This window comes from Idiotropiscis lumnitzeri, chromosome 4 (assembly GCF_059441095.1).
Source record: "Idiotropiscis lumnitzeri isolate Australia: NSW breed Sydney's pygmy pipehorse chromosome 4, RoL_Ilum_1.0, whole genome shotgun sequence".
NCBI lineage: Eukaryota > Metazoa > Chordata > Actinopteri > Syngnathiformes > Syngnathidae > Idiotropiscis > Idiotropiscis lumnitzeri.
Genome location: NC_142394.1, coordinates 4584428 through 4598640, shown reverse-complemented (window position 1 = coordinate 4598640; position 14213 = coordinate 4584428). Strand labels below are relative to the sequence as shown.

The 14213-nt window shown below is 39.3% G+C and overlaps 1 protein-coding gene across 1 annotated transcript; it reads right to left on the bottom strand.

The window, feature by feature from the left end:
- Positions 1 to 1402: 1402 nt before the first annotated feature.
- slc7a2 (solute carrier family 7 member 2) lies at positions 1403 to 13007 on the bottom strand. Its single transcript, XM_088294401.1, has 12 exons — positions 12793 to 13007; positions 11560 to 11937; positions 11313 to 11468; positions 10141 to 10306; positions 9840 to 9976; positions 9327 to 9549; positions 8217 to 8356; positions 5727 to 5829; positions 4530 to 4744; positions 4196 to 4362; positions 3999 to 4107; positions 1403 to 2586 (listed from the first exon to the last, which is right to left on the bottom strand). The coding sequence occupies exons 2-12, from the start codon at positions 11927 to 11929 to the stop codon at positions 2432 to 2434; spliced, it is 1941 nt and encodes a 646-aa protein (XP_088150527.1). The 5' UTR covers positions 11930 to 11937; positions 12793 to 13007; the 3' UTR covers positions 1403 to 2431.
- Positions 13008 to 14213: the final 1206 nt, after the last annotated feature.

Here is a 14213-nt window from a genome sequence, read left to right as displayed (position 1 = left end):
CTATACCTGCGTGTAGTTTTCATCCCTCCAAAGGTATCGGTCATACTGATCTTCTAGTTTATAGTGCTTCGTTATTTATATTATTTTGTTAAGAAATACAGCCGTTGCGTTGCTTTGGTGATGGGCCACTATTGTGTTTTTTTCTACTGGCCTTATTTGTGCTGTCTTTCCATCAACACCAATTAATTCGTCACTAATGAGAACTTTGCAGGCCTGTATAACACACATTGAAGCAATTAAGGAATTGGGGAGAAGGAGGGCAGACATAACTCGTCGATCACAGATGACTTTTCTCCTAAAGGCACAACTATCAGATCACACATGACATATTGTACAGCCATATCAAAATGTTCACAAATTATAATTTTTCATCACTTTTCATGTTTTAACACTTTCCTAACTTTCTAATTTGCCTATTTATTCATATTTATGAATTCCCACTATCATTTACTTATTGCTTATTGCTCATTTATGACCAATCATATGACAAGTATTAGCAATAAAAGTCCAAATTTTTTCAATGGAGTTTGTAACATGGAGCGAGTGGAGTGACGCGTGGCCATATTTCTCATTAAAAGTAGCATTTTTGAAGTCATCACTTATTTCCTAATTTCGCCAAAATGAATAAATAAAAAAAGAAAATTCTGACTAATTTCAATTTCCTGATCAAAAAATATATCAATCGAGCATGTTAGTGAAAATGGGCCATCTTGGATGGCTAATTCCTTAAACAATGCCTGTAATCTTTAAAGTGTACTGTTCAGTACGCACTTTTCTGGACTAGCATAAAAAAAAATAATAATGACATTTGTTTAGTAGCCAATTATTTTTTAACTTGATACTCACACGTGCGCAGATGAGATCTGCAAGTATCGAGGCTCCGCTGTTGTAGTACCGCAATTTTACCATTAGATGGTAAGTTTGCGCTGTGTTACGACTGCTTTTAAAGATTAAGTGTGAATTAAACTTGTGTTCTTACTTAATGGTTTATGAAGGTAGAGACAGATCATTTTGAGGTAATGAGGGAAAAATCACCTAAGAATTTCTAATACATTAAATATACCATGAAACACACCCTGACATTACCAAAAACTGGACGTCTAGGCCCAAATTGTCGAAAAGACAAGAACAATACTGGGAAACTGTATGAAAGGCAACGGGTGGATACACGTTTTTTGTGTGTAATTACTACTTTCCTGACAAATTAAGTTTCACTGTAGTGTGCTATAGCACCTTGGTTGGGAATCAGTGACTTAATGTACAAATGTGCGATTTTCTGTTTAGAATCAGATCTTGCTGATGCTACTTCAACCTGTAATGTATACAACAAAAATACAGTCGATATATAAGTCGCACTACAGTGCAAGTGACTATTATTGAAACAATACAGAGCTCTGAAAGCCAAGAGGAAAGCATGTAACACTCTTTAATTCCCTTCACATCTGGAAGCGGCACAGGCTGCATAAAGACAACACAGTCCAGATTTTTGGGAAACACAAAAAGGCATAAAGGCTGTATTAGTAGTTTACAGTATTAAAGCCCAGTTTTCTACAGTGTGATAATTAAAAAATAAACATACGCATTTCCTGTGAAATTATAATCAAATAACACAATTCATTCAGACTGTAACAGTTGAAACATACAGAAAGGCTGCTAAATAAGACCATGACAGCAGCTGAGAATAAACAGACTATTAGTTGTTATGTAACACTGAAATAAAACTTGTCTCTCTTTTGTGGTATATAAACAATGAACTCAAGCAACAAACACATGCCATTCAAAAATAAACTAAACATGTATTTCTCAAGACATTCTAATTACATTAAACAAATGTGACGAAAATATATTGATTGACGTCTTGAGCTACGTGCAATATGAAAGAAAATAAAAGTGCTTTAAACTACACTCAATGATTACAACCTTCGGTACACCTGAACAATGTAATTTTAAGGAATGCAAAAACTTCATAAAATAATCTGGATGCTGAGTTTGGCTAGGCAGAGAAGTATCCATTGAATATGTATTTGTGGTTCTAGTTTGCAGTCGTGTTGCTTGAGGTTGTGCAGGCGTACCTAAAGTTGTGGCGTTTAGCACAAAATTGGTGTCAAAAGCATAAAAACACGCTTGTACTATTTAAGGAAGAGAGGATTCCATTTAAAAAAGGTTTCACAAATGTAACCTGCTTATAATGAAAAGCTAAGTATCGTCCACGCTAAAATCATTTCAGTCTTGCTCTGACTGCGTCAATATGAGGGAAGTCGCTCTCCAGTGTGTTACCTGTCCTTTCCATTGTGCCCAAAGCACAAGGCCGCGTACAGTGTGTGTGGTCCGTCACAGTGAACGAGATCACATGACAGCAGCCCCTCAGCATGAGACCACTGACACAAAATACTGACATGGCTTTCATAGACTGACACTAAACGGAAATAACTTAAAACTGACTTGTCTTCTCAGGGCAGATGAACTGCTCCTGTTGCGTCTCATTTGCAGTCGAGCCGATCTGCTTGGCACTGCCGCTCTTTCCCTGAAGAAAGCGCTGGCGCTCCACACTGTGCCACATTCCGTAACCGAAGTAGATCAAGAAGCCTGGGAGAAGTGAATGGGATGGAGTACATTCAAATTACTCCGTTGGTTGCTTAGTGCCCTGCGACCACAAGGGTCCCCCCAAAGACAATTGCCAGATGAAAGAGCCTGGTGTAGAATTGATTTTGTCTTTTGCTTTTTAGTTTTCAAATAGCATTGAGGAAGAACACAGTAAAAAAGATAAGTGTTTAGATTAAGGTCATTAATATTTATTTTATTTTTTACGAAAGCTTCTGCACATTCTTTTAGACCTTATTCAACCACAGTAGCTGTTTGTTTGCTTGTAACCATTTATGCTGCTTTAAGTACCTCTGAGTTATGTCAATATTAGGTAGGTATGAGTAAAATTTTCCTTAAAGGGTAAGTCAACCCCCAAAATGGCGTAACAAGAATATGTTCTTTGCAGCCCCACTAGTCAAAACACTGAATTCTGATCAATATTGTGTTTGGGGAATGTGAGTTAGGCAGTAAAATCCATCTGTTTTTGTACATTTCAGGTCAAGGCCATTTATTTTTTTTTTACTTTATTGAATCAATTGACAAAAAATAAAACAATATCAGATATTTCGTTAAAAAAAGAAATCAACTTTCAAGAAACATAAATGAAATGGTATCAGGAAATCTGATTAATAGATACAATGTGATAAAAGAAAGGGCATTTTGGCACATGCTGTCGACTGAAGATGACATCACAGTTGCTCAGGTCATTTATTTGAACAAAGTTACGCAACTCTCTTGTTCTGCTTATGACGCACGCCCGCGCCATTAGTTTAGCTGCATCGTCTTTGTTGGTTTGAATGCTTCTTCTTCGTTGGATTAAATGACCCTAATTCATGTTTAGATGCCGCAGCGTGCTGCCTACAACACACTCAATGCCTCGGTCGAGGTATGCGTTCTTACTTTTTTCTCGCAAAAATGTTATCGAAGGCATCTATTGATATTGATCACTTGACTATCGCAATACATAGCTTAGCACATCAGCTCAGAACAAAAGGCCTTGCTCAAGTAACCACTGGGCCTTGCAAACCAACACTGCTGAAGTATATTGCTTTTGGGCAGTTTTGAGAAATGAAAGAAAAATGCCTGTAAAGATGACTTTGTTTAGATTGTATTCAGGAATCAAAGAAAGCTATTGGAACAGTCTTTGAATTAAATAAAAATATAAAATATTTCGTATTTTGTGATTTTGCATTATTTCCAAGCTATTAAAAAATCTTTTAAAATCTTCACGAAAAATAGTAGTTGATAAATGTATATTATATTAGGGATATATATATGGTATATATATAAATATAAATATAAGCATACATAAATACACATATGCATTTCATTTACGTAAATTCCAATTTTCGTTTTAGTTGTTTCGTTAATTTGTGAACAATAAAAAAAACCTTGCTTCGGACTAAGATACTTACCTAGCGCCATCCACGCAGAAAATCGTATCCAGGTGTCTCCACTCAATTGAACCATGAGGTAAATATTAACAAATATGCTCAGAATCGGCAGAAATGGTAAAAGGGGAACCTGTAGTGACAGACACAAATGCGCCCAATAATTATGAGCTTTTGTGTTCAGCAAGCGCCGTCTTTAATTGTCGTGGTGCTGTACATACCATGAAGGAAACCTTTTGAGTGGTCTGTGGCTGTCTGCAGATCATGACGACGCAACCGCCAAAGACAAGAAGGCACGCAGACAGTGATGCAAGGATCCATACTTCGACACCGATGATGGAGTCGATGTAGTAAGTGGTCAGGTAGCTGATCACACAAACCAGCAGCACTGTTTTTGGACAAATGACACACACATGCAAACACATAAATCCGGTACATTAAAGTTTCTTTTCATTTAGTGAAAAATCAGTCCAGCTATTGCACTGATTTGATTCTTTCTTCTTGATCTCCTGTTTGATCATGTCAAATATTTGTCTGTGATAACACATGCCTCACCTAAGACACAAATGAAGAAGTTGACCACGCTGGATGAATGCTCAGAGGGGGACACGGGTGGATGCAGGACCGCCTGCAGAACTGAGGCTTCTGCTTTTAGTGTGTTGAGGTGGGACTCTGATTCGGTCAGTTCAGACTCGCCCTCCTCAAAGGACAGACATTCTCTTTTACAGCCGCTTCCTTCTTGCATCTCCAAAGCGCCATCTGGCTGATACCTGGAGGTGAAAGTTGGTTCGGCGTGTTGAACAACCTCAAAATGACACTTAACTACGCAAGAAAATAAAAAAAATCATTTTATTTCCATACATATTTTGTAATATGTTTTATGTTTGGCTGTACTAAATTATTGTTGCTTTATTGTTGATTTGCTGCATGTCGAGCATTTCAAGTTGTACCCTGCCCTCGCCCAAAGTCAGCTGGGATAGCTGCCATCTTATCAGAGAACTAAATGAGGCCAAGTGGGAGGGATGTGCGATTGGCAGGCATGAGCAACACACAAACCGAAAAGAATATCTCTATTTTAATTCACAATATGTGGTTCATATTTTGGTCATTATTGAAAGGCTAATAACTGTAACTAAGGGAAATAAATGATTATAAGTAATGTTGTTCAAACTTGGAATGCCAAACTGTGTTTACCATTACGGGGCCTATTTTGGCAAACTGGTGCTCATGCTCTCAGTCTAAAACCGCACGTAACTTTATTTTTGTGCTAGAGTCTCTAGTATCTTTGGGGCTGCCCTCCGGGCCACGGAGTCTTCTCATTCCCGAGTCATCCAACAATTGGTTAACAGAAAGTAGTCAGGATAAAAACTACCACTTTGTCATTTACCTGCCGGGGCAATGGGCGGATTGCAGTTTGTGAATTTGGTCGACGCAATGGGCCTCACTTGGCATTTCTGTATCACCCAGTGGCAGTAATTTACACGTAAAAACAAAGTGTATTAAAAAAAAAAAAAGGAATTATTTTGTGTCTTTGCCGTTATTAATAGAATGATATGAAAATGGCTCATACTCGCAGAGCATGGTGTAAATACTCAGGCAGCCCCTTCGCATTCATACAAGAGTCACATTTATAGCGCTTACAGTACAAGTTGCACCTTACAGAAATGGGTAATCATTCCTGCGGCTTGTCAGGCAGAAAAAAACTATGTAAAATAACAAGTTTGTTGTTGTCTACAGTGCAAATGTACCCACCTGAGAATAAGTACACACACAGCAACCAGCGAGTAGGCCAGCAGAGTTCCAATAGACATCATGTCAACCAGAGCTTTGAGGTCAAACAGAAAAGCCATGATGGCTAAACAGCAAGCAAAAAGAACACCATCAGCACATTTTACGTGGAAGGCCTACGTCCCAAAACATACACAAACACATCCCAACACCTGGAGTTCTGCAAGCTCAATCCTTTCCCCAAAACAGATTATACCAAACACTTAGATCCACAAAAAACAAACGTTTGCAGGCATAGTTCATGCAGTCATTTCCACACCAAAAATATTTTCTTCATCTGATGAGCCAGCAGGCATCATCTCCATACGGAGATTCGGTTGATGTGACACTGCGGTGCTGCTCACAGCTCCCCCTCTTGTGTCCCAGCAGCTAACTCCAGTATAAAGTTGATCTCAGCTGGTCAGTGCACTCCTGCTGCTTTTTGCAACATCATGTCATAACATTCAACCACAATTCCAAAAGTTGTTTTGTATGCCGGCATGACACAATTATGTGTGGCGCACTTGAGCAAAAAGTTGCGCATTTGTTTGAGTATTCTCTCATGACAAGTTGAAAGAGCAGCATCTTAAATAAATGCAACATAACCATCAAGAAGGGAAAATATAGTCTGCTTACAAGTCAACATCTTACTGCAAAGTGTTAATACAATCAATTAATAAATAACACATTTGCAGTAGTATTGGTATTATTAAACATTAACACTTGGTTTAGGTTACCACAATAATTTCACAAATGCATTTTTGAAGGGGATTATAAATTTACTGAATTGGGGACTGTAAGAGATTTTGTTAAGTAATTGAGTTAACTTAATTTTTCTAAAATCTGGATAATATCTGTAATTTCGGTTTCCCCCCCAAAAACATATTTCCAGATTTTACATATTTTTAAATAATCATTTATTTCTACATAGAAAGTACATGTACGGTCAAGCGTAAAAAATGGTGCATCTTGATTTTCATGCTGGTACAAAGTTTTGGTGGAATTTGGCATGCGGCTCTGCGCCATGCTGTGCGGTCCTCTGGACCGAGGGAATTTTTTTTTAAAACCATCACAATATTTTTAAAATCACCCGGTGGCTGCAGCACAGCTATGATGGGGCGGGTGGTCACGTACGATCAGGGTGGAAAGGTGGTCTCCAAGTGCCCACTTAACAACAGTGATCTATGATCTGCCTGCAGTTCCTCATAAACATACTTCGCATACATGCTTCAACCTCCTGCATGGACTCCAGCAAATGAGTGTCTGCTTCCACCGTGGGAAGGAGTGCGCATCTCCCGCAGGCTAATTTTAAAGTGAATGAGAGGAATTGCTTTGTTTGGCTGTAAATGAAGTCAGTTGTGTTCACACCTACAATTGCGGAAAATGCCAGTTTGTAACTGCGCTATGGTGGGTGCATTTGTAAAAATAGTCAAAGTAATCTACCCCGCCCGTGTGCAGAATTATGCCACACCAAGTGCCATACTTTCCCTGGAAAAGATTATAGAACCTAGACAAAAAAAAAATCAATGTGGAGGCTATTTGAGTGACAATCCCATTATCTGTTAAGGAAATACTATAAAAATTTCCAGCCATCATCGATATTGTCCGAGCGGGGCATTTGACCCTTTTTGGCCAGTCAGTACCCCGGCCTCCGTTCGTTATCGCCATACGTTTCTGACCTCGACCCGCTCTGGATATTGTTAATACTCATTATGTTTCAGGTGATCTTGAGTATATGTATACTGCCTACTTGTCATTTAGAGCATGTATTTGCAGAACATGAAAAATGGTCAAAATCCCCAAAAAGATCCAGTGGGGTTTTTTTGTTCTCTTATTTTTTTCCCAAAATAAGGTCATGACAAAAATGATGTCTAGTTGTAGCTGAAGCAACCTTAACTTTTATTTAGTAAAAAATTAGAGACAGTAAAAGACCAGAATGGTCTCTTGTTGGCCAGCTCATGTGACTTAAAAAAAATGTTTTTTTTTCGCATGCTCTTCAGAAAACACTCACAAACTTGAACATGAAGCCATCACCACCGACAGCGCGTGACGATTGAAAGCCAAACAAAGCCCACACCACAAGCCTGTACAATAGGCCGTTCCTTGTCTTGGCTGCTTACCCGCGGTGGTACCTGCCGCCATGGTGGCAGCCACAGGCGACTGTCGCTTACTCACTTTGGACATAAATTTGAACAGAATGCCATCTCGTGCCATGGCAAAGAGAATGCGTGGGAGGGGAAACATGGCGCCCAACAGGCTATGGAGAAGAGGGCTCATGGTTAAGTGGAGTACACTGAGGAAAGAACACATTTCACCTGCACAACTGTGAAAGCACACATGTATAAGGAGGGATGATGGTGATGAGGGCTAATTTTGAATCAGAAATTTTGCAAACGGGTGGCTATGAGTTTTTGTATTTGGGCAGTGTCTTTCACAGTTGATTGGTGGAGAAGCTTGACGCTCCCCAGCTCTCACCTGCTACTACACCGGAGCTCATAGTGGCAATAAGGGGGGTCTTCGTCTTAGGATTGATTCGGGCTAAGGCTTTGAAAAGCACCCCATCCTCTGCCATAGCATAGATTACACGAGGCATAGGGAAAATGGAGCCCAGCAGACTGCATAAGACAGCAGAGACATGCAAGACCAACACGTTAGTCAAGATGCCCAAAAGCACACACGAGGAGTCCACAACAACACAGCAAACACAATCATATCTAAAAAGCTTCACATTGGGAGGGTGTGCCTTTCTTTTCCGATGGAGCATTGTCTGTACAAAAACAATTGGAATTGTTTTTTTAAGTGGATGTGATTTGATGCTACAAGGAAAGCACTATTGGTGCTATTCTTGCCATGTAGTTTTTTTGTTGTTGTTGTTTAGATGTCACAGCAACAACAACAATCAATCAACCAAAACAGCCAAAATGGAAACAGAAAATGGGGCTAAATTGCAAAATCTGCATTGTACAATTGGCAAAGACCACATTTTTCCGCAATCATGAATAGCATATCATGAAAACAATGTCATGCAATCCATCCAAGTTACATTTTTGAAGAAAGCACGTGACAAACCTCATGTTCACTTGAGACATTATAGCAGGACTAGGAAAGTCACAATGGGCTTCAGACGTGTTTTCCATTTTGCTGCTATGACTTTTTATTTGGTCACACTTGTTTTTCTTTTTACTGTTATCCATGTTTTTTTTTAATGTTGAATTGAATGGCGGAGAATTTAATTTGAAAGATGAGCTGAGGGGTTTTAGCTCGTTGCATATTCTGCTCTCTACTGCCATATCTTTACATATATACTGTATATGTATACACGTCACATACGAAAGACACTGTCTGAAGCCAAAACCGTACAATCATTTGACATGTAAACACGATTGGCTGTTTCTATTTCTAACCACCACTTTCAATGCAATGCAGATATTTGAAAAAAAGAAGCCCTTCACCCACAATATCCCATTTAGCGGCACGTCATTCCAACAGCAAGACTGGCAGCATGCATAATTATAAATATTTTTATCCACTGCAAATAATGACATTGTATCCCATCTTAATGTCCAAAAAAAGTTAGTGACTTACCTGGTAGACAGAGCACATAGTGAACCTACAGCGACCACATATTTGGCAGGGCTCCATCCCACATATTCAAAAGCCATGGGCAGTGGGCTTTTCTCATCCAACAGGTAGTAAGGCATCATGAGTGTAAGTGCGGCCGAAACACCAAAGTAGGCCAGGAAACACACAGTCAGTGACACCACAATGCCAATGGGAATGGCCCTCTGTGGGTTCCTCACCTCCTCACCTGCGTTGGTAACAAAACAAACCACTGCACTGTTGTACAAAGTACATCCACCGTACATCTCTGATCCGACATGCTTTTTTTTTTTTGTTCAATTATCTGTTTCGAAATCATAAAGAATGGTGCAACAAGTTAATTTATATCTAGTATGTTCACAATTTATGCAATTATTTTGTATCAAATATAAACTGCATATCAAAAGAAATGGGACCAAAAAAACATCTCCTACAGAACAACTCAACACTGATAAACGTCAATCCAACAAATTACAACCATAAGGCCAAGGCTCATACCTGTAGTTGCTATGCAATCAAAGCCCACAAACGCATAGAAGCAGGTGGCGGCTCCTGCTAATGTCCCACTGAAACCGTATGGCATGAATCCTCCAGCTCCATAATCACTACTCACGTTGCCCACGACTGATAAGTTCCTGAAACAACAATTCTGTACTGTCATCCTAGATGGTAAAATGGACAGGGTAAAGGTACAAACGGTTGAAGGAAACAACATTAATAGGGTTCTTACCGATATTTAAAGTTAAACTTAACTCACTGTACATTAAGTGTGATATAAAACTGTAATGAAAATCATTACCTGGCTACTATGGTGACATTTATTAAAGAATCCTCGGTTATCTTCCAGTTGTTTGCATCGCCTTTGACAAAGCCAGAGATGATGACGAAGAGCAGTACGAGCACATTGACAGAGGTGAAGACTTTATTGACCCAGGCTGACTCCTTCACCCCAAATGACAGAAGTCCTGCATGACCACAAACAAGATGAGCACAAAAACCTGTTAAACGAAAAAAAAAAAAAAAAAAAAGCTTTGCGGCTTTGCTTCCATTGCTAACACATTTGGTTTATTTTTTATTTTATTTTTTTAGTCCTTTCCAAAGTTTCACGCTTGATTGCAATTAGGGGTGCAGTAATGGGCAAATAAGTGGCGGCCATTCCAAGAGTTATGTAAAAAGGAGGAGAAAATAGTATTCTGAAAGCCAAAGGCTCGAAATGTCTGGCAGTGCCCCTGATTCAATTTTCATGTGACATACTTTTTGTTAGTTTTATTTGTTTTAGTTGCTTAGGAGAATGTTTACTTCCATTTCTGTATGTTTTGGGCAACACCAGTCAAAAAATGTATCATGAAAATGAAACAAACCCATGCACCATATACAAGTCGTATTGGAAATTTCCAGACAAAGAACAGGAGAGCTCAGACTCCCACTCAAAATGAGTTCTGGTTGGATTAAATGAATTTACTACTAAACTTCTGTTTCCAACTACGGATAAGTTCTTCTTTTTGGTTTAAAATGGCTTACCTTAACTAGAATCCCACATCGCATTGTGGTAGAATCCTAGTTGGTGATTGTGCCTTTTGTTTGTTGCCGTGAGCGGCAGCAGCAAATTAACAACATCATCACACATTAGTTGCCATGACTACAACTATTTCTTCATTAATTTCCTCTTCTTTTCCTTCTTCTTCCACTTCTTCTTCTACTCTCTTATGGGGTTGTCAAACAGATGTGAAAGTTTCTAATCTTACCGGAACTCATTCACTACTGTCAACACGATTAGGTCACGGGGATTATGGGTCAGGGTCCGAACTCTAATTTTAACACAAGTCACACCTTAGTATAAATTGCAGGACCAGCCAGACTAAGATAGAAAGTGAGATTTATAGTCCAAAAAATATGGTAAATACCAGCATATGTACTTGTGATGTTGCATCTTTATAGTTGATCATCATTCCTAATTGATGTTTTTCTTACCAGACAGCAGCAGAATCAAACAGACCGCAAAGAAGTCGGGGTATTGCGCCAGACCGGGAGAGTTCATGCTGAAATAAGTTTTACAGAATATTTCAATATGACCTCCTGTCATTTCATCAAATGTTCCACTCCAAGCCCGAGCTACCGAGGAGGTACCTGTGACAAAACAGAGGTCAGAACATAAACAGGAATTGTTCTCAACATACCAAAACAAATACTGTGTATTAGTCATGTGGCAGTAACTCACCAATCACATAGGAGAGAATCAGGTTCCAACCGGTGATAAAGGCCCATATCTCCCCTACAGTCACGTAACTGTAAAGGTAAGCAGAGCCGGTCTTGGGGACACGAGCTCCAAACTCAGCATAACAAAGGCCGGCCATGACAGAGGCCAGGGCAGCAATGAGGAAGGAGATGACGATGCTGGGTCCAGAGTCTCCCTTGGCTACTTCTCCGGCCAGGACATAGACACCTGCTCCCAGAGTGCTGCCCACACCGAGGGCGATCAAGTCCACAGTTCCCAGGCACCGACAGAGCTTGGAGTCTTCCAAACTGCTAAGGTCAACCAACTTTCGCCTCACCAAGGAACGACCGAATGACAGAACCTGTTCTAACATGTTGTCGCCTGTTAACACAGAGAAAATTTGCTGAAAATGTGTAAACAGTTCAAGCATGAAGATTTGCATTTGAAATTTATGCCTGTTGAAAAGCTCGAACACCTCTGATGCTGAAAAGTCAGTTCCAAAACACACAAAGATGAAACAAGGTGAGGCCAAAACTACTGAGTGGTTTGAAATGCGCCTCATGGGAAATGGCAAACCGTTTAGGAATGGTGTCAAAGTGTGTAGTGGGAGCATGCCATCCCTTTAGGAATCAATTGTTTGGAGTTATGGTGCAGATTGGACAATTCAAAGGGCTGCATTCACTAGCTGAGCATGAATGCATCACAATGACCCGGCAACGGGCATTCCAAAATCACTCAATATAAATTACAGCACACGAGAAAGAGGGAAACTGCAGCCTCTTCTTCCTTTCTCACCCAAGTGTAAAGTACAAAAGGTTCCCTTAAAGTAGCTACATTAGTGAATATAATATAAAAACAGAAATGAAATACTATCCTTCGCACTTAACAGAATAATTTTGCTTAATGTATTTTTTAGTTATTTGAACCAAAATGTGTTGTATGAATAAAGCCTGAAAACCATATCATGAGCATTTATCCCCTGCAGAGAATCATCAGAACTGAATTTCAGATGTGATGGCCCATGAAATATGTAGATTTTAAAAATCCAATTTAGTCTTTTCATTTATTGTTTGTTCTCCATTATGTCACACGGTTTTCCTTCTCTTTCTAAAATGATCTTGATACGGATCTCGACAACACAGACACACACACACACACACACCCACACAAGCATAAATGGTCAAAATTGACTTTTTGACATTTTTCATCAGAGACCAATCACGGTTATGCTCTTACCTGTGAATAGGATTCAACAAGGATAGTCCAAATTGTGATGAAAAAGCAAGAATTATCAGGTCGTTTCTGCATGAAAAATTTGCAGGTCCCGAAAAGTCCGATTGGTGATGCCTCTAGCTGCACCCTTATGTTCTGACTGAACACTGGGTTCCACACTCATTCACCTCTGTGACTGTGCAAACGGCTGAGCAGAATTTTTACTCCTCCCCTCTTTTCTCAGTAATCCTTTATTGGATCTGCCTAGCCTTACCCCTGGGGAGAATCCCATTCCTCATTTCCATGCTTGGCATTTGGAATATTACCACAATGCAACAAAAGTTATTGAAAGTTACCACAATACAACAGGGAAAAAGATGGAGCCAACGCTGTGAAAGTGGAAATAATAGTTGTCAAAACCAATTGAGACCTAAGCATGCCTACGGCCCAGGTGCAGATGCTTAGCAAGCACTGATAAGTGGTTAAGCAACTGGCATTGACAAACAATGTGTCAAACACTTGTGTTTACCCAGTGCAGGCAAGAGGAGTGCTGCTAAAAGCATAGCTGCTGATTGGTCACTGAAGGATGGACGAGCAACAGTAAAGGGGGGGTGGGTCGCCCTGCTAATGGATGACAGGTATTGCTCAATGTTCTATGAGCTATTGGACCCTCGGATATGAATCGATATTCTGCCTCACATTTGCTCACCTGGGTCACATGAGGGAAATTAAATATATGCAATTTCGCATGTACTAAAAGAAGGGATAATGTTATTGGGTTCAAGGCAATATTTCTGCCAAAAATCTGCTCAATCTTATAACCTCAGTGGGAAGGTGGCAGATGGCCTCCAGAGAGAACTTCTGAGTGAGCTACAGACCAAAGACCAAATAAAATGACCACAACCAGACCAGCTCTCTCTGAGTGTGTCCACCCCCCATATATAAATATAAATCACATTTTTCAACTACTGTTTTTTGCAAAGCTTATAACAGATATTTACTTGAATAATATCTTGGAATTGATGCGAAATCACCAAATGTGAATTACATTTTATTCAAAGACAGTTCTAGTAGCTTTCTTGGTTTCTTGAATATGATCTAAATGGAGACATTTTTACAGACATTTGTTTTTGAAACATTTCTCAAAACTGCCCACAAGCGTCACACTCCAGCAGTGTTGGTTTGCAAGGCCCAGTGGTAACTTAAACACAGTGCTTTGTTCTGAGACTTGCTAAAGACAGCTAATATGGCACAATTTATGCAAAGTATGCAAATTATTTTTAAAGTAAATCTAACTGAGTTCAAATTTTTTGGATTAATCATCTGAGTTAACGCTTTAATTTTGACAGCTGTAATATGTATATATATATATATATATATATATATATATATATATATATATATATATATATATATATATATATATATATATATCAGCATGGAAT

What these genes read in the sequence shown, in the direction of transcription:
- slc7a2 (XM_088294401.1), bottom strand. Translation starts at nt 11,929, where the DNA reads ATGTTAGAACAGGTTCTGTCATTCGGTCGTTCCTTGGTGAGGCGAAAG. An exon ending in TTTGATTCTGCTGCTGTCTG is followed by an intron (nt 10,307 to 11,312) that starts GTAAGAAAAACA and finishes GTGGTCATGCAG; the next exon opens with GACTTCTGTCATTTGGGGTG. An exon ending in CTATGTGCTCTGTCTACCAG is followed by an intron (nt 8,357 to 9,326) that starts GTAAGTCACTAA and finishes TGTCTTATGCAG; the next exon opens with TCTGCTGGGCTCCATTTTCC.